Source organism: Nelumbo lutea, chromosome 6, assembly GCF_056320005.1.
Source record: "Nelumbo lutea isolate HS-2025 chromosome 6, American lotus-T2T, whole genome shotgun sequence".
Taxonomy (NCBI): domain Eukaryota; kingdom Viridiplantae; phylum Streptophyta; class Magnoliopsida; order Proteales; family Nelumbonaceae; genus Nelumbo; species Nelumbo lutea.
In genome coordinates this window covers 36,740,848-36,763,021 of record NC_142689.1, presented here as the reverse complement: position 1 = coordinate 36,763,021, position 22,174 = coordinate 36,740,848, and the positions used below count along the sequence as shown (strand labels likewise).

Below are 22,174 nucleotides of genomic sequence, written 5' to 3'. Positions count from 1 at the left end.
TGAAAAGTACTAATTAACCCAGACATGGATATTGCATAGGCTAACTAGTATCAATGGTAACTTCTTTACTATTTTTAATTATTATATGCATGATGTATCCAAGGTTCAAAATATCATGATATGCCCCTACAGAGGGTGTATTGGGATTTTGACCAGTTTAGGGGTGGACGGATTTTAAACCAACCCTTTTAAATTGGATTTACAAAAAAACAAAAAAACTATCGATACTACCTGATATATCGTATCAATATTTTGAACCTTTGATGCAAGTTTTTAAAATCGAACCGGACAACGAACTGGTTAGGGGGTCTGGTTCCCCAGTCGAACAACCCAACCTTTGAACCGAATGGACGGCCTGTTTTGACAAAAAAAAAAAAAAAAAAAAAAACAGCCAAACTGTTGAACAGTTTGAATGGTTCGACCGTCTAAGTCAATAATTTGTTGACCAAATGAATGATTTTTAGGAAAATAACAGTTATAGGGTAAAACGGAACTGGCCTGACTGGTTCCTGGTTTTTCTGGTCCGACCGTCCTATCTGATCCGGTTTTGAAAACTATTCTTAGATGTATCCCAATTTTTAACGGCGATAATGTCCAACTGAATTTTAATTATAAAAGGCTGAAGCTTATGCAATCAGCAATTAGATGTCCTGTATTATAGAAGCTATAAATCAACGCTTTGTTTTCTTGCAAGTAATAGGTTTGACTGTAAAAAGAAAAACAAATCATAAAACAGAAACCTCATCGGATGATTCATTAACTGGTCGATAAGGTCAGATCCTACCATCAAAAAGTAAAGATTAATTTCGATAGAGATAAAAAAAAAATAAAAATTAAGATGGAAGAAACTTACGATTACAAAAAATATAAAAAAGAGGGATGTGAAGACGGGGGCTGGCCGTGCACAATCATCATTCATCAGTGTTGAGAGTCTCACGTGTCACGAGTGCGCCAACAATCTCCATCCAGTATCTATCCAAAGCAGAAAAGAAATCAGTTTTTTTTATTAGAAAGCAGAACAGAAATCTAGACCTCAGTTCTTCCGCAAAAAGGTTCAGGGGCTACTAACGTCATTCCACAGTTCTCACATCTTTGGTTCTTTACTGGTATTTCTTTAATATAATAAATGAATAAAAAAAAAAAACAAAACCATTTCTTTCAATTCAACTGTACGAAATCGGACTGAGGATCCCAATTCCCAAACTCCACACATCGCCCAACAAACAACTCGCTGGTCGGCTGCCCCGTTGTTACCTGCCTGAAGCTGAAGGACTCCCCCCACCGGAGAGACATAAGAGAGTACGAGATAGAAAACAGGAAAAGGAAACAAAGCACGTTTTTTTTTTTTTAATTTCGAGTTTTCGACACGTTTCGCGGCTCTCAACTCGCAGCTCTGGGTTTCGAAACACGTGGTTTTGTTCGACTGATTGGGGTGAGCTTCCGTTTGACTGTCGAATTACCTCATATAGAGGTTGAGTAACGACTGAGGGAGCTGGGGGAAGAGAGAGTGAGACAGAGAAAAGAGGTGGGTGAGCTTACGAATTGTAGATCCTCGGGGAAAGGAGTAATATTTCCCGGTGATTATAGCCGGAAAACGTCAGATATCGGTGAGATGGCTGTGGATGAGTAGCCAAGCTGGCTGTCCTCTGGCTGGATTACGGAGGTTAAAGTGCGGTGGACTGGGCAGAAGGATAAGGTGATTTTACCCTTTTCAGCTCATTTTCTTGAAACTTGTTGGAATTTTAGGGTTTGAGCTTAGGAAAGTGTAAAATCTTTGATTATTTGAATCGTTGCTTATTTATCTTGTGCTTATTTTCAATACAAACCAGATTTGGAATTCTGGGTATGAGATTCAGGTAGATTGAATTCTGAATGCGTTGATTAAGTTGTATTAGATATCATGATTGTTGGTAAAGTGATTACGCTTTTTGACTGGGTTTGTCTGACTTTTTTACCTTGATAATGCTGCTTTTACTTCATTGGTTCTATTTACTACTACTACTACTACTCATCGAATGCTAGAGAAACTGGATGTGATTACTTGAGAAAAACAAGGCTTGCATGTTTGTTCATGTTCAAACTTCTATCTGAATAAGCTATAGATACTTTGTATTGGTAAAGAGACAGAATTGACTAAACCTCCTGGTTACTGATGTTGGTCTAGTTTCTTGATCACATGGTTACAAGGGAATTTGAACAAGTTTTGTATGATGCTATCTTTATGAAGCATATCTATAGCCGTTTGTAGTTACATGAGTTAACTAAAATACCCTCGTAAATGATTTTTCATTTTGTTCCTTGATCGTCTTTTTTTCTTCATGGGGTTATACATTTTTTTTTGGTGTGCTTCATGGAGCTACCTAAAGAAGTCGATCTATTTGAGATTACTTTCTTTAGATGATGGGAAGGTCTTGGAGTTTTTACCTGGTAAAATTTTCATAACATAATATTGCAACTACGTCAGCCATATTCTTTTGGTTCTTGTAACACTAATGTATAAACTACAATCTATTATAACTGGACCTCTCAGGGCCTGTTTGGGAGGGCTGAGTTGAAGATAATCTTTGGTTCGGCTAAGCTGATTCAGCTGCTTTGAAGATGGTGCTTTTGTTAAGAGCTGCATAAATAACACAAGCTATGTTTGTTGACAACTGAGTGAACTGACTTAGCTACCTAAGAAGTCAGATAATCTTGGCAAGGCACTCGGATAACCCGTTCTACAGCCTGAGCGGACAACCCTTAAACTGGCTGATCGATAGCCAATTTGACTCTCCAAAATTTTCACTAAACAGATCTTATAGGTTGACCGTGTGGGCCCTGCACATTGGACACCCAGAAGCTGCTGCACTTAAGCCCACCCAAACAGGCACTCAGCCATAAGCTATGATGGCTGGACCCTTCAGTTTGCCCAAAGTACCTGTGTCCTATAAAACACAAGTTATGTGTGGCTATGTAATATGTGCCAGATCTGCTAAATTAATATGTGCTTGTTTTGTCAACATTCAACACAAATTTTGGTAAATTGGTACATTTCCACTTAGGCTGTGTTTGGTTTGAAAGAAAAGGTATGGAAAGGAAGGGAAACCTATACAAGGTTCCATCAAAATTTTAACAATATTATTAAAGTAATATTCAATTAGAAATTGAACTTGTGTAATGCCTAACAAGGACTGCCAAACATCAATGTATTTTGAGGTCTTAATTACCATACTCTAAATTCATTCATTGCATTTTCTGTTTTGTTATTTTTGTTTCTTTTCCTTTTATGATAAAATATTAAATGTAATTACTTGCATAGCTGGAAGTTAGTTGTTTTTTCTTCTAGGTACGGTGTGGCTATATATTATAACAATTAGCGTATATAGTACCAATGACTTATGATGAGGGTGGATTTTGGCCCTCCAGTGACATTGTGACACCTGGCAGTCTCGTGACAACTAGGCAGCTCGCCACCATACAACACTCACAGGTAGCTTGCCACAGGCAGTTCGCCACAGGTAGCTCGCCACAGGGCAGCTCGCCACGGGCAGTTCGCCAGAGGCAGTTCACCCTCTCATAGCATTGCAACTTAGACAACTCGGCATTGCACAGGCAGCTTGCCACTAGGCAGCTCGCCACTAAGCAGCTCGCCACTCGACAACTCTCCACTAAGCAGCTTGCCACTATGCAGCTCGCCACTTACGGGCAACTCGCCTCCTAGTTAGACCGACCACCACATGACAACCCCGAGGAGATCACCACCGTACCCCTCATTTTACGGGATTGTGACTTATAATGGCTTTATTAGCTCACCCACTCTCCGATTTAGGCGTAAATGGGAAACCTTACTGGTTGGTGGCTTTATCCCCACCTAACACGAAAACAGGTCCCATCACAACGGGAATCTAGGAACTGCTCCACCAAACCCACGAGGACTCTAGTATATAAAGGCCTCACCCCCCAGGGGCGAAGGGATGAAAAAAAAGAGGTGGTAACCCCTACTTTCTAGCTCTCTCATTCTCTAATATCATTCTCAGCTCGCTACTAAGTGCTGACTTAACCATTGGAGTGACCTCGCCGGGTAAACACCCTCGGGTTCTTTGATTTAGTTCCTACAGGTTCCTCAGCTCCCGTTGTTGCTGGTAGCTAGATCATCTCCTGTAGGGAGGATGAGTTCCTCAGTTCTCGTCGTCTATAAAGATGAGCAGATCGCCTCCAGCAGGGAACAGTCGGGTTGCACTATGCTAGGGATCTCCACTTCAGCCCTTGAGTTGTTGGCCACTTAGGAGCAGATGAGGTGACGAGGTACCTAGCCAAAAAAATGATACGTGACCGGAAACGGTTACATCAATTGGCGCCGTCTGTGGGAACATGCTACAAAAAGCTAAGTCCTCTTCTCCCAAAAGGCTAAGTCCTCTTCTGCCAGAAAGCTAAGTCTCAGTTGCCTCGTCGGCATGGGCAAAGTCAAGGAGTGGACTACGTGTCGCTCCTAGAGCCTAAGGGCTAAGTACCGAACTGGTAGCGCGCCACCATGTAGCACCGAACAGGCAGCTTAACACCTGGTCAGCCCGACACCTCATAGGCAGCTTGGCACCAAGGCAGCTTGGCACCTCACAAGCAGCTTGCCACTGCATAAGACCCAGTCGCCTTTTTGGCATGGGCAAAGTTCAAGAGTGGACTATGAGTCGCTCCCCAAAGCCTACGGGCTACAATACTGCTGCATAAGACCCAGTCGCCTTTTCGGCATGGACAGAGTTCAAGAGTGGACTATGAGTCGCTCCCCAAAGCCTACAGGCTACAATACTAAGACCCAGTCGCCTCTTCGGCATGGGCAAAGTTCAAGAGTGGACTATGAGTGGCTCCCTAAAGCCTACGAGCTACAATACTATTGCATAAGACCCATTCGCCTCTGCGGCATGGGCAAAGTTCAGGAGTGGACTACGAGTCACTCCCCGAAGCCTAAGGGCTACAATACTGCACAAGACCCATCCGCCTCGTTGGCATGGGCAAAGTCAAGGAGAATGGACTACAAGTAGCTCCCAGAGTCTAAGGGCTAAAGTACCGAACTGGTAGAAACCTCGGCGCCTTACGGGTAACTCGCTTCCAAGTAGCTCCCAGAGCCTAAGAAATTAAATCAACTCCTACGGGCTCGTCGAATTATGAGCCAAAAGGAGAAATCTACTCCCTTCGCTGAGTTACTTTCAGCTCGGGAGTAGGGGGCAAATGATGAGGGCGGATTTTGGCCCTCCAGTGACATTGTGACACCTGGTACCTCGTGACAACTAGGTGCAACCTCGTGACAACTAGGCAGCTTGCCACTCACATGCAGCTCGTTACTCACATGCAGCTCGCCACTAGGCAGCACTCACAGGCAGCTCGCCACGGACAGCTCGCCACGGGCAGCTCGCCACAGGCAGCTTGCCATAGGAAGCTCACCCTCTTATAGCCTCGCTACTTAGACAACTCGGCACTGCACAGCAGCTCGCCACTAGGCAGCTTGCCACTAAGCAGCTCGCCACTTACGGACAGCTCACCTCTTAGTCAGACCGACCACCGCATGACAACCCCAAGGAGCTCACCACTGTACCCCACATTTTATGGGATTGTGACTTGTAACGGCTATATTAGCTCACCCACTCCCCGATTTAGGCGGAAATGGGCAGCTTTACCGATTGGTGGCTTTATCCCCACCTAACACGAAAATAGGTCCCATCACAACGGGAATCCAGGAACTGCTCCACCAAACCCACGAGGACTCTAGTATATAAAGGCCTCACCCCCCCAGGGGCGAAGGGATGAAAAAAAAGAGGTGGTAACCCCTGCTCTCTAGCTCTCTCATTCTCTAATATCATTCTCAGCTCACTACTAAGTGTTGACTTAGCCATCGGAGTGACTTCGTCGGGTAAACACCCTCGGGTTCTTTGATTCAGTTCCTACTGGTAGCCGGATCATCTCCTATAGGGAGGATGAATTCCTTAGTTATCGTCGTCTACAAAGGTGAGCAGATCGCTTCTAGCAGGGAGTAGTCGGGTTGCACTATGCTAGGGAGCTCAACTTCAGCCCTTGAGTCGTTGGCCACTTGGGAGCAGATGAGGTGACGAGGTACGTTTTCAAAAAAATGATATGTGACCGGAAACGGTTACATCAACTTAATTTGGGAAGAGTGCAAATACAAGGTTTAGAAATACCATATATAAGGTTTTGCACCAAACACATTTGCATTTGCACTCTTCCTAAACTGAGCCAAAGTGCAATCAAGATTGCATGTTAGCAAAACCTATATTTCAAAAGTCATTATAAATGTCAAAGTTTTATTGCATGTTTTGGTTGTCACCTCTTGGGAAAATTACTAAACATGTTGAATCCTTCTACTTATTTACCAAAAAAGACATAGAAGTCTTCTTTTTTTCTTTGTGAGCATAATTTTCTGAAATGCTCTTTCCATCATGCTATCAAGAAAGGATAATACCAAATTTTGCAAGGAATATGAAGAAACACTCATACAAACAATTCCTTGGTACCTAAACATGATCCATGATCTTTATTCATAAAGAAAAACCACGATCCATGATATGGAAAATCTGCTTGCATGTAAAATTAACATGAAGAAACAGCCATACTAACATTGCCTTGGTACCTAAAGATGAGTTGTGAACTCAGGTTGACCAAAATTACCCTGTAAATAACAGCCTACCATTTCAATTTTGCAGTGTTGTGTGAACTCTCTTAAATGGATGATGTGTTGTCTCATACACACGTCTGAGTCAGACACTCCACAGATTCTTGAGGGTACTTCTACATAACATTTTGTTATCTCATAGCTTATTTTACATAAATGGACAGCTAATTTACAAGATGAATCCATCTCCTAAGAAATGTCCCTTATGCTCAGTTTGGAAAAAGTACAAATGCAAATATTTACAGTGCAAATACATACAAAATAATACAAAATTTAAGGTTTTGCACTCTATATATTTGCATCTGTACTCCTTCCAGACTATTGGACATACATTGGATTCCTACTCCTATGTCTGTGTCCATGCAACACTGCTATTTTGTCTGGGTACCATGTTATCTCATTTACATGTTGAGTTAGCACATAAATGTTTAAAGAAATATGTCAGAGTTGCATTTATAGTCTTTGCAAGAGATAGGCACTGTTTTAATGAAGACAGTAGACAGGTGAGATATGTTAGAGCACATTAAATTTAGAACACTCACAGTCTTAAACTTGTTTGTATCGTCTTTATTTTCTTTATGGATATTTGATATTGTGATCATGTGTAAGGGTTGTAGTCTTATGAGCAGCATGGGAAAGGAGAACCAGAAAAATCATTGAAGAAAAGGTGAAGAATGAAGCAGTATGTGGCTTCCTCTTCAATAAGAAGGGAGCCAAATATTCTTACTTCTTCCATGAGCTCCTCCACAGCCTGGTGTTATCCAAATGAATTTTGATGGTTGTAGTATTGGGAATCCAAGTGATTCAGGTATAGGAGGGGATTTCTGGGATCATGAGAGTAATATGTATAATAAATAACAAAGAATTTTTATAAATGCCAAAACTCCACGCAGCCTACAAAGTAGGCAGCAGGCCAAAAGAGTACAATGTTTCCTGTTATTTATCAAAATAAAAAAAAAGTACAAAGCAAGTTCCACACAAATTGGAGCATAAAAAAAACAAATACAAATACAACCCTTTTACAAATTACAACCTGGCCTTGTACTTGTACACCCCCACATCAATTGATCTCAATGTTTTAAAAAACAACCCAGAACAGGAACCCTTATGGCCACTGGTTTCCCGGTCAACGGTTTGACTGTCTGGTCCGAACGGACAGCCCGTTCTGACAAAATAAATTAAAAAAATAAAAAAATAATTAAAAATTAAAAACGGCCAAAAACCATTGAATGGGTCGGCGGTTCGACCACCTGGGTCAATGGGTCTTTGACTGGTTCAATGGTTTTTGGCTAGGGACAGGGTTTGGGGTAAAATGGAACTGGTTGCCTGGACGGTTCCCAGGCCGAACGGCCCAACCGTCCGGGTCAATGGAGGCTCGAAAATCATGATCGATCTCTTACAACCACTTCCCTTGCTAAACAATTTGCACTTCTTCAGAACCGAATGAATGTGCTATTCAAGTTGGGTTCATGAGGGTAATATTTTGGTTGTTTCTTCTGGTCCTATTTGGCATGAAAACTCAAATCTGTGCTGAGTTATCATCCTTGTTACAATCCCTGTTACAAGGATTCAAAGGGGGCACAGCATTGATTTTCTCTATGTTGCAAGGTGAGGGGGAGCTCTCATTGGCAGATTCTCTTTCCAGAGAAGGTGTTGATGGGAATAGTTCTTTTGGGGACCTACAGTCAACCAAGGGGGGTGGGAGGAAGGCTTCTGATTAGAAGCCTTTGTGGGCATGCTATTTGTTGGGCTATCTGGTTGACCTCATCAACACCTTTTTTCTCCTTGCTTTTGTGTTGTAGGAGCTCCAGCAGACCAACTGTTGTCTAAGGATGCTACTTTGGTTACTAAAAAGGAAGCAGGGGAAGCGGCAGCTTTGGAAGTGGTGGTTGGAAGTTTGGGGGATGGGGAGGAAGGAGATAGAATCTGGAAAATGAAAACTTTGTTTTTGGATGAGCTAAAGGAAAAGGAATTAGATGAATTGTGAAATTTGGAAAAAGGAGCCTCAAAAGATAAGATGTAAGCTGGAGAGGAGTTAAGGGTGGAGTCTCACCTAGAAGACAATGAGAAAAGACAGAAGAATTTAACAATGGAATTTGCAGAAAAGCTGGGACTCAAGGTTAACACTCCGCGACCTTCAAGAGTTCACTTAAGGAAAAGTAAAGAGGAAAAATGAAAAGAAAGAGTTCTATCAAAAAAAAAAAAAAAAGAAAAAAAAAAGAGGAAGATAAGTGAAATTGAGAGATCAATTTCTGACATAGAGGGTGATGAAGAATTCAGTGGAAGGGAGGGATAGGAGAACAAGATTCAAGTAAAAGGAGAAGGAATGCAAGGGCTGTGAAAAGAGTTATGATATAAAGATAGTAAGTTGGAATGTGAGAGGATTGGGGAGCTCTAGGAAAAGGAAGATTGTTAAGGAAGTGCTAAGAAAGGAGAATCCTGAGGTGGTATTTTTTCCAAGACTAAATTGGGGGAATAGATCAAAGATGGATTATAGGTGTATGAAAATCTAGAGGGGTTAGATGGGCTATGGCACCCTCTTAGAGTGCTGTTGGAGACATTCTAACCATGTGGATCAATGAATAAAGAAGAGATGGTGGGAAGATTCTCGATTTTAGTTTAGATAGATGGATAGAAGTGCTCAGTGGGTATTGTCAAATGTGTATGTCCCCACCTCTTACAGAGATAGAAGTGATGCGGGAGGAGCTTTGGGATATTAGAGGACTTTTGGGGGGTTTCTTGGTGTTCGGGGGGGGGGGGGGGGAGAGGATTTTAATGTCATTAGGCTTACCTTAGAATCAAACAACCCTAGACAAAGTATAACCACAAGTATGAAGAGGTTCAACCACTCAACCAGTTTGTAAATGATTGTAGTTTGAAGGAGATTCTCCATTCCTAGAGTACCTATACTTGGTCCAACATGCAGGTTAATCTAGTTTGCTCAAAGTTGGATGTATTTCCTTTTACTCCAGATTGGGAAGAGTTATGGGGTGGGTTTACTTCTAGAGCCTCACCTGTACTTACCTTTGACCATTGACCTATGTTGCTTTTCCATCCTAGTGTAGGAGGTGGAGGCCTGACCCCATTTAGATTTGAAAATATGTTGTTTCACCTGGGTTTAACCAAAGGGTGAAGGAGTGGTGGGAAGGGTGTCAAGTCACAACTAAATTTAAAGGGATGAGGTTCCATAGGAAGTTGAAATTGATAAAGGAAAAAATTAAGGGGTGGAATAGGGAGCAATTTGGGAGATTAGATAGGAAAGGAAGTTGAGACTAATTAAGCTATTAGAAGCAAATGAATCTCTAGGAGAATTGGATGAAGAAGCCAAATAGTGTAGATGGGAGTTGAGGAAAGAACTGGAAGTAGAAGATTTGTTATTGAAAGAGATCTCTTAGATGCAAAAGCCAAGGCGTTGCGTAGGTGCCCTTGGTTACTCACTTTGCCCAAATGACTTGACTTATGGCAACTAGATGCCCATCTAAGCAACTAGGCACCTACCTAGGTGCCCATCTATGGAAAAAGAAAGAAATAATAGAAGTAAAGAGCTTTCTTTTCCTTTTCCTTTTTTTTTCTTTTTTTTTTTTAATTCTCACCCTTTCTCTCTTTAATTAAATAAAACAACTGCTTCTGTGCTTTTTCTATTTTATTTCCCATCTTGAATTTTTATCATATAAAGTTAATAACCTTCTTAAGTTGGTAATTAATGTGAAACTTTTCTATTAAATGCTTATTATGCTATTAGTTTTGACAATAATGAAAGTAGTATATTTAAAAGATTTTTTTGTCTTTTTGATATGATGGTTTGCTACATTTTTATAGGAAAATTAATGTTTTTAATAAAGAGCATTGCTACTTTTTTTCAATTAATATTGTGTGCTGAATGGCATATAAAACTAGGGAACTAGCCAAAAGTTACTTCTTTATATTATAAAATTCTTATTGCCTAGGCAACTAGGCTACTAGGTGCCCTAGTGGCGCCCAGAATTGCCTAGACATCTTGACAACTATAGGCAGAAGTAGATCAAAGAAGGGGATGGAAACACAATTATTTCATGAAATGAAAAACAGTAAGAGGAGGAAGAATCTTCTTTCTTCTTTGGAGGTGGATGGTATGGTAATCAATCAGAGGAGGGGGTTTAAAGGGATTTTATGGACCATTTCAAATTTATTTATAGAAGGCCTTTAAATAGAAGAAACTTGGTTGAAGGAATGGATTGGCCTAGACTAAGTGAAATCTTAAAGATTTAGTGGAGACTAAGCTTGAATGAGAGGAAATCAAGGAGGCAGTATTAAATATAAATAAATCAAAGGCTAGATGGATTTACAACATTTTTTTGTTTACCAGGATTGTTGGAGCATTGTAAATGTTGAACTCCTAGAGGCCTTTTGTAGTGATTTTTTTGAGTGGGATATAATAAATCCTAGAGCACAGTTTTCAAGGCACCAAGACAAGGCTAGGTGATAGGGGGGGCGCCCAAGCGTTGGATTTTTTAAGTAAAAAAGTATATCCTAGGATAGTTCCCTAGGTTCCATAACCATGTTTCCTTAATAATTATCCATAAATTTTATAAGAAAAGTATAAACTTCATGTTTAAGTAAAGAAAATCAATACATTCATGAGAAGAAAAAGAAGACAGTAAAGAAAATTCAAAAAATATAGGGGCTGAACCCCTATTTTTGTTATAGGAAAAGAAGAAAATAAAAGGTTGAAGAAGTGGAAGAAGAGAATGTGTTGAGTAGACAAAATTTTAAGTTCTTCCTTATTGGTTCAGGTTTTGAAGTCTTTGAGGGTTCAATACAACATTTAGCTATGTTTGTGTTGATTAAACCCTAACAAATACGAAAGTTATAAAAAAAAGTTAGTATATAAACACACAAAAATGAATAGTTTAGTTTAATAATGTCTACTTTATAATTATAATCTCAAAAAATTAAGAATATAAAAGTGTTTTATAACACAATGTACAAAACTGCTTGGTGATTAGGTGGGGCGAGCCTCCAAGTGTTTTATAAAAGTGTCAAGGCATCGCCTTGACAACTTGATCCATAAAAAGGTTGGTGCCACTCATCTAAAGGAGTTTAGGCCGATTAGCTTGATTACCAGTCTCTCTAAGATTATTGCTAAGGTGCTTTCATTGAGACTTAGGAAGGTGTTACCATCCAGTTCTAGGGAGCTTTTCTACATGGTAGGAAAATCACATATCAAATTCTCATTGCAAATGAGTGTGTGAAAGACTTAAAAAGATTTGGGGGGAAAGAAATGATCTACAACTTAGATATTAAGAAAGCCCATGACTTGGTTGATTGGGTTTTTTTTATTAGAAGTTCTTAAGTGCTATAGGTTCGGGGAAAGGTGGTGCAAATGGATTAGAGGTTGTGTCTAGACTTGCTACTACTTGATTTTGGTCAATGGGTTGGTGGTAGACTTTTTTCCTGCTTGTAGAGGGCTTATGCTCTCACTGTTACTTTTCACCCTTATTGCTGATGTCCTTAGTAGATTGATCTTGTGGGTAGACAGATTACAATTATTTAAGGGTTGGAGAGTGGGGGGAGAAAGGGTGGTGGTCAAACATGCTATTTGCAGATGATATTATTGTATTCTGTGATGCAGAAGATGATCGATCAATCAAAAACCTAAGGCTTGCAGTACTTTTGTTTGGGTAGATCTCAAATATGAAGATAAAATTCGATAATAGCTGTATTACTGGGATACATTTGATGAGAGGGTTTTAGAGGACTTTGTAGGGATTTTAGGTTGCTTGGTTTCACCCTTACCAATGAAATACCAAGGCTTATCGCTTAGAGCTAAACCTAGGGAGTAATCTTTTTGGAGCTCAGTGGTAAAGAGGTTCTCAAAGAGACTGGCTGTGTGGAAAAGAGGGTACATTTCTTTGGGGGGGGGGATAACTTTGATTAAGTCCACTTTGGGGGTGGAAAAGAGGGTACATTTCTGTGGAAAAGTGGGTACATTCCAATGGAGAAAGATAGGTTGTGGCACAAAGTGGTGTTTAGTATACATGGCTAGTTGGAATATGGTTGGGATGCCGGAGCTGCTGCAAGATCAACAATGAGATCTCCTTGGAAGGTTATCAATGAAGTTCTTCCTTAGTTTCTTCCTATTATCAGGTATGACGTTTGTTTGGGTAATTCAGTGAAAATTTGGGAACACATGGGTGGTCTCAACCCCTTTGAAATATCAATTTCCTTATTTATTTGCTTTATCTTCCTTAAAAGGGAAACTTGTGTCAAAACTTGTTGTTCCTTCAAGTTTGAGCAGTAGCTTTCACTGGGATATGGGTTTCAGAGGAAGCTCAAGTGATTCTGAGATCCTGTTGGTGTTTGTTGAAGGATTTTTTTTTAATCCAAATAATATTTAAACATTTTATAACCCAAGTAAGTGGGTTGGCTAGTGTTTTAGCTAAATCTTTAAAACTAAAAAAGGTGTCTCATATGGGAGTTCCCTCTTTTTAAGTGGGGGGGACAGGTGTCCTTCACCTTGGGGGAGGTATTTCTTATATATGTCTTCTGCTATGTATTCTTCTTCCTCTCTCTTTTATTTTTGCTTTTAAGTATGAAAATAGAGGGAAAGAAACCATCTATGACCAAGTGCTTTTACTTGGTTGATTATGGTCCCTATCAAGACAAGTTAGGGATTAAACCATCTATATTCTAATTCCTAAGGGCTGATGTGGTTCCCTTCAAATGAAAATGAACAAAGGGATAAAAACTGTTTACAATCAAATATTCAATTTGACTAACTACAGTTCCTTTATTGTATACAAAATCTAGAGGATTGAGGCTGTCTACAGTCAGAATTTTATCTGATTGACTGCAACTTATTGTGAAGAAAGGAGTAAGAAGGAATTCTTCTTCAGTTGTATTTTTTTGTCTCATTCTTGTACACTTGAAGTATGTAAAAGAAATGCAAATGAAAAGTTCCTTTTAAGAAGTACTTTGTTATTCTTTTCTTTTGTTCTATGCATTCATTTCTCTAAGTCAGAATCAAAAGGTGCTCTTTACTTTCTTGTGGAAATGCAATTAAGGGGAACAATCCATATGATTCCCTGAATGGGCCTTACCTAAAATAATAAAAAATTCAATTACTTGATTGAGTGACTGCATGAGAATTTCTTAAAATTTTCACACCAACAGTGTTATATCTATTAAACATTCTTGGAAGTATCTATTTGGATCCTTTGAAACTTGACAGTTGAATTTGGACTCTTGCGCCTTTGGGCTTCTTTTCACATGCCTCATTTTTTTAAGGCTCTAGCATTTCCTTTGGGTCGTCTTAAATCTTTTCCTGTGAAAAGATTTGGGCAAAACCAATCCAACCTAAAATTGGAGCTTTCAGGTGGGAGGTCTACCATGGGAAAATTAACACCTATTATGACTTCCTAGAAAAAAAAGAGGTCTCATACTTGCTTATCTCCCCATTGGTGTGTTTTTTGCAAGGCAAGTGGTGAATCTTGCTTTCACTTACTAATCTCCTTCTCTTTTGCTATTGGTATTTAGAATTGCTTTCTTGCTTTTTTTTCTGGTTATGGGTGGACCCCTCCTTCCAATATGTCAAACCTCTTTTCTCCCTCCTCTTTTGATTGATTGAAGAAGAGAGGTATGGTCATGTGGAGAAGTATATGAGCTGTAGTAACCTGGACACTTTGGGAAGAGAGGAATGCAAGGGTCTGCCTTGAAAAGGAAAAGAGTAAGGAAACCTTGATAGAATGATAATTGTTAGAGCTGTCCATTCGCTAAAGCCTCTAGAGCTATTTTCTGATTTCTTGGTGGATGAATTCTATAATAAGTGGCTAACTCATCATCTCTAAAGTTGGGTTGGACACTGAGGGTACATAAAACTGAATTTTGATGGCAGTAACAGGTGGAATCCAGGCCCCTTCAGTCTAGGAGATTTGTTCAGTTCAGAAATGAGTTAGGTTAGGTGGTGGCAATTTTCTTTGGTCTGATTGGCATTGGGAGTTCCTTGAGGGCTGAAATAATGGTAGCTGTGGAAGGGGTCATTAAAGTAAAGGAGTTAGATGTGTACAAGCTGATTATAGAAGGGGATTCTCAACTGGTGGTTTATTGGCTGCAAAACAAAGAGAATGATTTATGGATGTACAAAAATGAGTTAAAGAAGATTAAATGGATAATTAGGGGTATGAATGCAAGAATTTAATGGGTTGAAAGATCAGCTAACAGCGTCTGGGAGAAATCAAATGTTTTGGGCTCAATTGTAATATTTGATTTGTTAAGCTGTTTTATCTCCAATTGAACCTGTACACCTTTTCTCTTCTTTAATGAATTAAAGTTTCAGTTATTGATAATAAAGAAAAAGCTTCTTGATCTCAGCTTAACAGTTTCTGTACTTATTATATATTATCCCTTGGATATTAATAAAATTACTCAATTTGTTACTGATAAAGGAAGAAAGGGAAAAAAGTGATATCTTTGGTGAATCAGGTTAGATTCATTGTAGGAAGACCAAAAATATGGGGTAGGAACACAATGCAGGTGTATGGCATTTTCTTTAAATTAAACTTTTGATCCAGTGAGCCTAGTAAACAAACTTAAGGATAAAGAGAATTATAATTATAAGGATATCAGTTATTCTTTGTCAATATGCCCAAATTCTTTGTAATAAACAATGTATCTTGTTCAATATTTTTTCTTTGTGGATGTGAAATCCCCTTATTTTTATATTTCATTGCTTCAAGAGTGTCTGTTATGCAATCCTTTTCAAGAGTGTCTGTTATGCGAAATCCCCTTATTCTTATATTTCATTGCTTCAAGAGTATCTGTTATATTTCATTGCTTCAAGTAAGTCAATTGTTTTTCTTCTTTTATGGATTTATTTGTTTCTATTTGTTATGGTCTATCAATTCTATTTGCTCAAAGGTACAACCTAAATGATGCATATTCCTCTGACACAAGTACCTTCAGAAAACTCATTGGTTTTGATGTTATCATTGGTCTCTGTTTAAATGATTTACTTGTGGTAGAGTTTTCTCTCTCATTTCTTTTTTTTTTTTTTTTTTTTACAACTTGGTATCAGAAAGAAGCATAGTTTTCAAGGTGCCAAGGTGAGACTAGGTGACAAGGGAGCGTCTAGGCGTCACCTAAACAATGGGCTTTTTTAAGTGAAAAACATATATCCAAGGGTAGTTCTCTTGGTTCCATAATGATGTTTCCTTAATAATTATCCATAATTTTCATAAGAAAAGTATAAACATCATGCTAAAGTATAGAAAACCAACATATTCATGAGAAGAAAAGAAGAAAGAAAAGAAAATTCAAAAAATATAGGGGCTAAACCCCTATTTTTATTATAGAAAAAGAAGAAAAGGAAAGGTGGAAGAAGAAGAAGAAGAAGATAATAAAAATATATTAGTATATAAACACACAAAATGAATATTTTAGTTTAATAATGTCTATTTTATAATTATAATCTAAAAAAAAATTAAGAATATAAAACTATTTTATAGCACAATGTACAAAACTGCTTGGCAATTAGGCAAGGCGAGCCTCTGAGGGTGCCTTGTTGCCTAGGCATCCCTTAGGCATTGCCTTGACAACTATGCAAAGAAAAAAGAATTAACTATGTAAAATATTGTCAAATTGAACAATTTTTGATGTTGTTTGGTTTGTTATTATGGCCATCTTGTGGGTTTTGTTTATGATACAAGCAGAAAGGTACGTGCATTGCATGTGTTAAGAAAAGATAAGGCTTCTGGTACTTTGCTTTATATGTTTTTTTTCTTTTTCTGATTTTGTCTTGTACATTGGGTATCCACTTTATTTGGTAATAGTATTGTGCAGATCTACAGAGACTACCTTCATCCATTTATATAATCTGTCATATTATATTCATCTGAAAAATGGGTGTAAATTTCCTTCCAAGGATGGGGTCCTTCGTTATATAGAAACTGGAGAGTTTGTAATTGCATGCCTCTACCAATTGAAAGGCAAACTAAAATGTGCTCAAGAGACAAAGACATGGAAGTGAGTTTGAGTGTCTTCTATTTCTTTCACTTTATTTTTTTATTTATTTCTTTGTAACCTTTCTCTAATTTCTACCTATTGGGATGGGTCAATCACTAGCTTGTTGTGCAAATGGAGGATCCACCAGAATGGTTACCTGCTGGTTGGGTTGTGGAGATCAAAACCCGAATGAGTGGTTCAAGTGCTGGACAGAAATACAAGGTACAATGTCCTTGCTTATTAATTATTTATTATCTTTTAGTGTTCACACCTTCTGTTTCTGTTGTCTGTTTGAGAGGGTCATTTTATTTGTAACTACTGTTGTTGGATAATTGGATTTTGGATACAATATCAAATTTTTGGGCATGAATCTTTAATATCAAGGTGGTTACTGTTTGAGAGGGTCATTTTGTTTCCTACTACTGTTGTTGGATACTTGGATTTTGGATACAATATCAAATTGTTGGGCATGAATCTTTTATATCAAGGTGGTTACTGAAGCATGATTTTTTTTTTTTTTTGTTTGGTAAAAACTGAAGCCTGATCCAGTTAAGCTTGAAAATAATTTCTATGGTTCTGTTTCACATGCATGTAAGCCTGTTAGGATGAGTATGCCATATATACAAGTAGCTTCTTACATGCACCTTGTCTTTATACCTTGATTGAATTGTCATATTGGTCCATGTTATTGCACTTTTATTTGTCATGTCTGTCACCTATTGACATGATTGTTAAATATGAAGCTTGTTCATCAATTGCACATTTTCTTGCAACTGAGTGTAATATCATATTGGTCCATGTTATTATGTTGTGTTTAAGTGTTAATCACCCCCAGAAGAATAAATTAAAATATTGACACTGTTTCTAAAATAGTTGCTTTTTGGTGTTAGTTTCAAGTGTTATCACCTTATCCTTTGAAAAAATGTTACAAGTATGTGCATGTTTTGTGATTTCCTCACTTATGTTTTCCCAGTTTCCAACCAGAGAAACCTATATAAGAGCAGAACTTCTTGCTCTATGATGAGGCCTGACCTTTTCTTCAGGTTGGAATGAGCTGAAGGAGATTGGCACTGCAAGCAACTGTAGAAGGCACTTGGTTCCTTAGAAGTTTCACAAGAAAAAGATTAAGCTTTGTCATTGGGGCTAGACATGTTTAGATGGACTCCTAGATCAAAAGATAGCCTATTTGGAACCTTTGCAAGGGAGGGTGTAGTTAGGTCTTTTTTCAGTTTGGGAATCACTGAGCCCGGGTCTAACATGCAAGATTTCCATGTAAGTTCAAGGACTTTTTTTTTTTTTATGAATTAGGCTCATGGAATTGTTTTGTCAGCTTTTACTGTCCTATTTTTTCTCCTTAAAGAAAAATGTTTCCAATTATATGATTGTATTCATGAACTCAAAAGGCCAAAATATGGTCTTGTCATTTGCTTAGTAGTGAGAGGCTTTTCCATATGGGGTGCTTGTTAGTCTATTTTCTCTTATTTTATCACCTACTGTGACTATCCCTGGCTCACTTTTAATTCTGTCCTTTCTAGTCTTGCCACCCATCCATCTTACAATCATCATCTCAGCTAAGCTCATTTCCTAACTGCAGGAGACATTTAAATTAAAAACAGTTTTAATTTGCCTACAATAATAATTGTGGTTGTAGTCAAGGCACTTGAAGAAATAAGAACTTTTAGGCTTATAAAAAAGGAACTTTTATGGTCGATTAGTATCGGAACAAGGAATTGGTAATATGAGTTCTCTAGCATATGGTTAAATTCTAGTTCTCGTTATATATTGGGATTAGATATATTGCCATTTTGGAGGGAATATCTTGAGCTTGCATAATTTTAGTAATTAGGGGACACTATTTATTTTACCATATCATTAAGATTGATTATCAATTTGGTTATATTAATGTGCAATTTAGAAGAATGCATTCCTTTGGTAATATACTCTCCTTCCAGTTTCTTAGTAATAGCATGGATATTTTGATGTTTCTTGATTTGTCTTCCATCATGTAATGAATTACATCATTGGTACTTGTCTCTTTTCTGCTTGTAGTGTTATGTTGCTCCATTAACAGGCTGCAAACTCTATTCCAAGACAGGTTTTCATTGAATTTCAGGAATCTCTTGAATTGTCTTCCATCATGTAATGAAATAAATCATTGGTATTGTGTCTTTTCTACTTGTTGCAGTGTTATATTGCTCCATCAACAGGCTGCAAACTCTATTCCAAGAAAGAGGTGCAACGTTATCTAAGCCGTTACATGCCTGAAGTGAAGAGGAAAGAATGCAAGAATATGCAGTCTGCATGCAATGTGTGTTTCCTAGAACATTATTTACTGTGTATTTTTTATGTTTGACATATCTAATTTTTCCGTCATTTGCATTCACTTGGTTAAATATGAAGCAGCTGATTTTTCAATGAATTACTAGGTTGTACTGAAGGATGTAACAGAGGAGTTGCCTCCAGGTTGGATTAAGGAGATAAGAGTTAGAAGGAAGACATGTAAAACAAAAAAATCTGACACGGTACCATCTTTACTTTCAGTTTCTGGTTTGGTTTCAGTGTGTACATGCTTTCTTAGTTTCATGAACTTAAACATCTGATTTCTGTAATGCCTATGTACATGATGGTCTTATGTTGGTTGGAAGCATCATCAACCATATCTCATTTATGCTTTATGTTTTATGGTTCCTTTTCCACTCAAAACTAGTAAAATCGGAATGCATTTTAATTTTCCTTAATTGGTACAGTATTACATTGATCCTGTAAATGGATATGAATTCCGCTCTAAAAAGGATGTTTTCCGCTATCTTGGAACTGGAGACCTTGAGAACTGTGCAATCAAACCAAAGAAAAGAGGCACCAATGACATGGATTCTATAGATGACAAATTCTCTGTAAGTGTATGCGTTCTTGGGCCTCCAAGTATTATCTCCTCTCTCTCCCTCTCTCTCTCTCTCTCCATTTGCTCAACTACATTTTTTCTGTATTTCTTTATCATCCAAATTATTGACAAGATAATTAATGTGCTAGGCTGCTAGAATGCTTGTCTGCCAAAAAGAATTAAAAGACAGAGTAGGGAATTGCAAAATCAAGCAGTCAAATAATTGTTATTTGGATGAATGCAATATAAATGAAAACAGATTCAAGAGTTTCAAGCAAATTATGCAGGACATTGCCATAGACTAGGACAGTGCTTATGTACTGTTGTTTTTACTAGTTTTGAATGTGGTTCAAGTGTTTTTACCTCCTAGTGGTCACTTTACAGCCTCTGTTTTTTCATATGCATGAATTTACTTTCTTAATATTTGTAAAGACCAAGAAATACCGACATGACAGCCTTTCTTCCTGCATCCCTTGTCATGTATTGTTTTTTAAATATCAATTGGTCCATTCTCGTGTAAATGTCACAACAACTTGCTTATTTCACTTCTCCTGTATCCTTGTTTGCCATAATTTTACACGCTGTACCTTGTGCAGAATTCACATATTATTCATTTGATTTATCCTTCCATCTTCTCTTTGTTACCATCGTATCTTGTGCATAATTATATGCTTTATTCAATTACTTTATCCTTCTGTCTTCGCTTTGTTAGCCACCTACTGCAGCCAAAAGGCAGAAACTAGAAGGCAATGCAACAAGAAGATGCCTTCTGATGGGACAGAACTCAAAGTCGAGTGCAACAGTAGATCAACAGTTAATAGAATCCTCTGCCACCGAAGAATGTGTACCACTCCCTGAGAGCATCTTAAATCAGAGTAAAGTTCTAAGCTACACCTCGATAAAGTACTTAAGTATCTTCTTTTTTATTCCATTTGATTATCCTTCCCATTTTCAATTAAAAAACTTCCACACAGATAGGTTACATTGAAAGATACATCTCTTTTTTATTAAATTACCCAAGAAATTTCTTTGATTTGAACTTCCTATATGCTACAGATGAGGAAACTATGGACTCAAGTGGGTTACCCAAGCCAGAAGCTGAGGGATCAGAGAAAAAACATGGGAAGGTTTTCCATGCAGAAAATGGCTTTATTTCAGCTCCTGCAGCTGAGGTTTCTGTGGAAAAGCATTCCTTAGAGATAGGAGTGCAAAAACATAGAGGCAGGAAGACTCGTGTTGGCTCAGGAAATTATAATGCTGGAAAAGATGTGCCTCGCAGGGCTTCAAGACGACTTGCTGGGCTCAAAGCAGAGCCAACATCAGATTTAGACACCAGCAATCGGGCACGTCGGGCTGCATCCAACCCGTCCGGTGAGCTTGAAACCAATACGGTAGATGACTTCACCCCCACCCAGTCAGCTAAACTTGAAGGCAATCCAGTAGAAGATTTTACCCTTGCCTGTGAGGGTCATGGGGCATTGAAGCAGGTTGGTGTTCCCAAGGTCGATCCTGAATCAGAGTCCACATCTTGTGCTTCTATAGGTGTAGAACTTCCATCAGACAATAAACAAGCAAAGGAAGGTGAAACGCTCCTTGGGAACCAAGTTCTTATAGAGGATACTACTGGTAAACTTGAAAATGAAAAGCCAGGTGAGGAGAAACCCAAGTCCCCTCTTATTTTGCCATTTGGTGATACTTGGCCAGACCCGTGCCTCGAATTTGCATTCAAGACTCTTACAGGTGCAATTCCTGTGGAGGATACTCTGGCAATTGAGGATTACTTCCAACAGCTTAGTACAGCACAAAACCAGAGTAATGGAGACTTTACATTGCCAAATCGTGGACTCGATAGCTTCTGCCAAACTGATTTTATATTACAGTTTGGGAATCCACAAAATCCTATATTGAAACAGCAGTCTCAGGTGAAATCTACATTCTCATCATTTGGAAATGATTGCTTGGCAAGTTCAGGTGAGAATGTCCTACAGCAACCTAGTGGGGGCAGAAACAAAGAATGCAGAAAGTGGTAAACCAGAAAAGAAAAATGTAGCTGTAGGAAATAGACTGTAAAAACATACACAGATTTCAAAAATCATTTTGGGATTTTCCTAATTCAGCCCCCTTTTCAGTGAAATATATCTAAATTTCATCATATTGTAGAGTCCCATTTCGTTTAGCAGAAATGAACCTTCAACTTGTATTTAAATTTTAGAGTCAACATATAGTTAACATCTTTTACTATTCATCTCTGGTGCATTAATGATGTCATCAGAGGGCTGTGTCGGGCAATGGGCACAAAGGTACGGCCTGAGCCTTCTTGGGTAGGTCTGAGGTAGGACAAGGCAACACAATACTGCGCTTTGCGTTTCGAGGGTAGTGTTTCTATTCTCTTTCTTTTTAAAATATGGACCTATATATATTGTAACAGGCAGAAAATGTAATTTAATATTATAAGTTCATTCAATTCCCATTGGTATAATGGTATTAACTCATTCTGCATTTTTGTTTCTTATCACTAAATTTCACTAATTAAATTAATACCTAATAATTTTAACAATATAAAACTTATATTTTTAAAATCGATCCATTAAAAACTTGTATTTTTAGATAAATTGCAGTTTACTGCATTGTATTCACTTGAGGTCTTGAGCATCTGA

The 22,174-nt window shown here is 38.3% G+C and overlaps 1 protein-coding gene across 7 annotated transcripts; it reads left to right on the top strand.

Moving 5' to 3' along the window:
- Nucleotides 1–1,119: 1,119 nt before the first annotated feature.
- LOC148848567 (uncharacterized) lies at nt 1,120–21,762 on the top strand. 7 transcript variants are annotated; one of them, XM_088949797.1, is made up of 10 exons: nt 1,492–1,696; nt 6,690–6,768; nt 16,475–16,657; nt 16,757–16,858; nt 17,680–17,908; nt 18,822–18,944; nt 19,063–19,158; nt 19,384–19,530; nt 20,230–20,392; nt 20,574–21,762. In XM_088949797.1, the coding sequence occupies exons 5-10, from the start codon at nt 17,786–17,788 to the stop codon at nt 21,545–21,547; spliced, it is 1,626 nt and encodes a 541-aa protein (XP_088805923.1). In that variant the 5' UTR covers nt 1,492–1,696; nt 6,690–6,768; nt 16,475–16,657; nt 16,757–16,858; nt 17,680–17,785; the 3' UTR covers nt 21,548–21,762. The 7 variants fall into 7 exon arrangements, with proteins under 7 accessions (XP_088805918.1, XP_088805921.1, XP_088805922.1 ...); XM_088949796.1 differs by lacking the exon at nt 6,690–6,768 and having other exon boundaries at nt 1,158–1,696; XM_088949790.1 differs by lacking the exon at nt 17,680–17,908 and having other exon boundaries at nt 1,185–1,696; nt 16,557–16,657.
- The last annotated feature ends 412 nt before the right edge of the window (nt 21,763–22,174 follow it).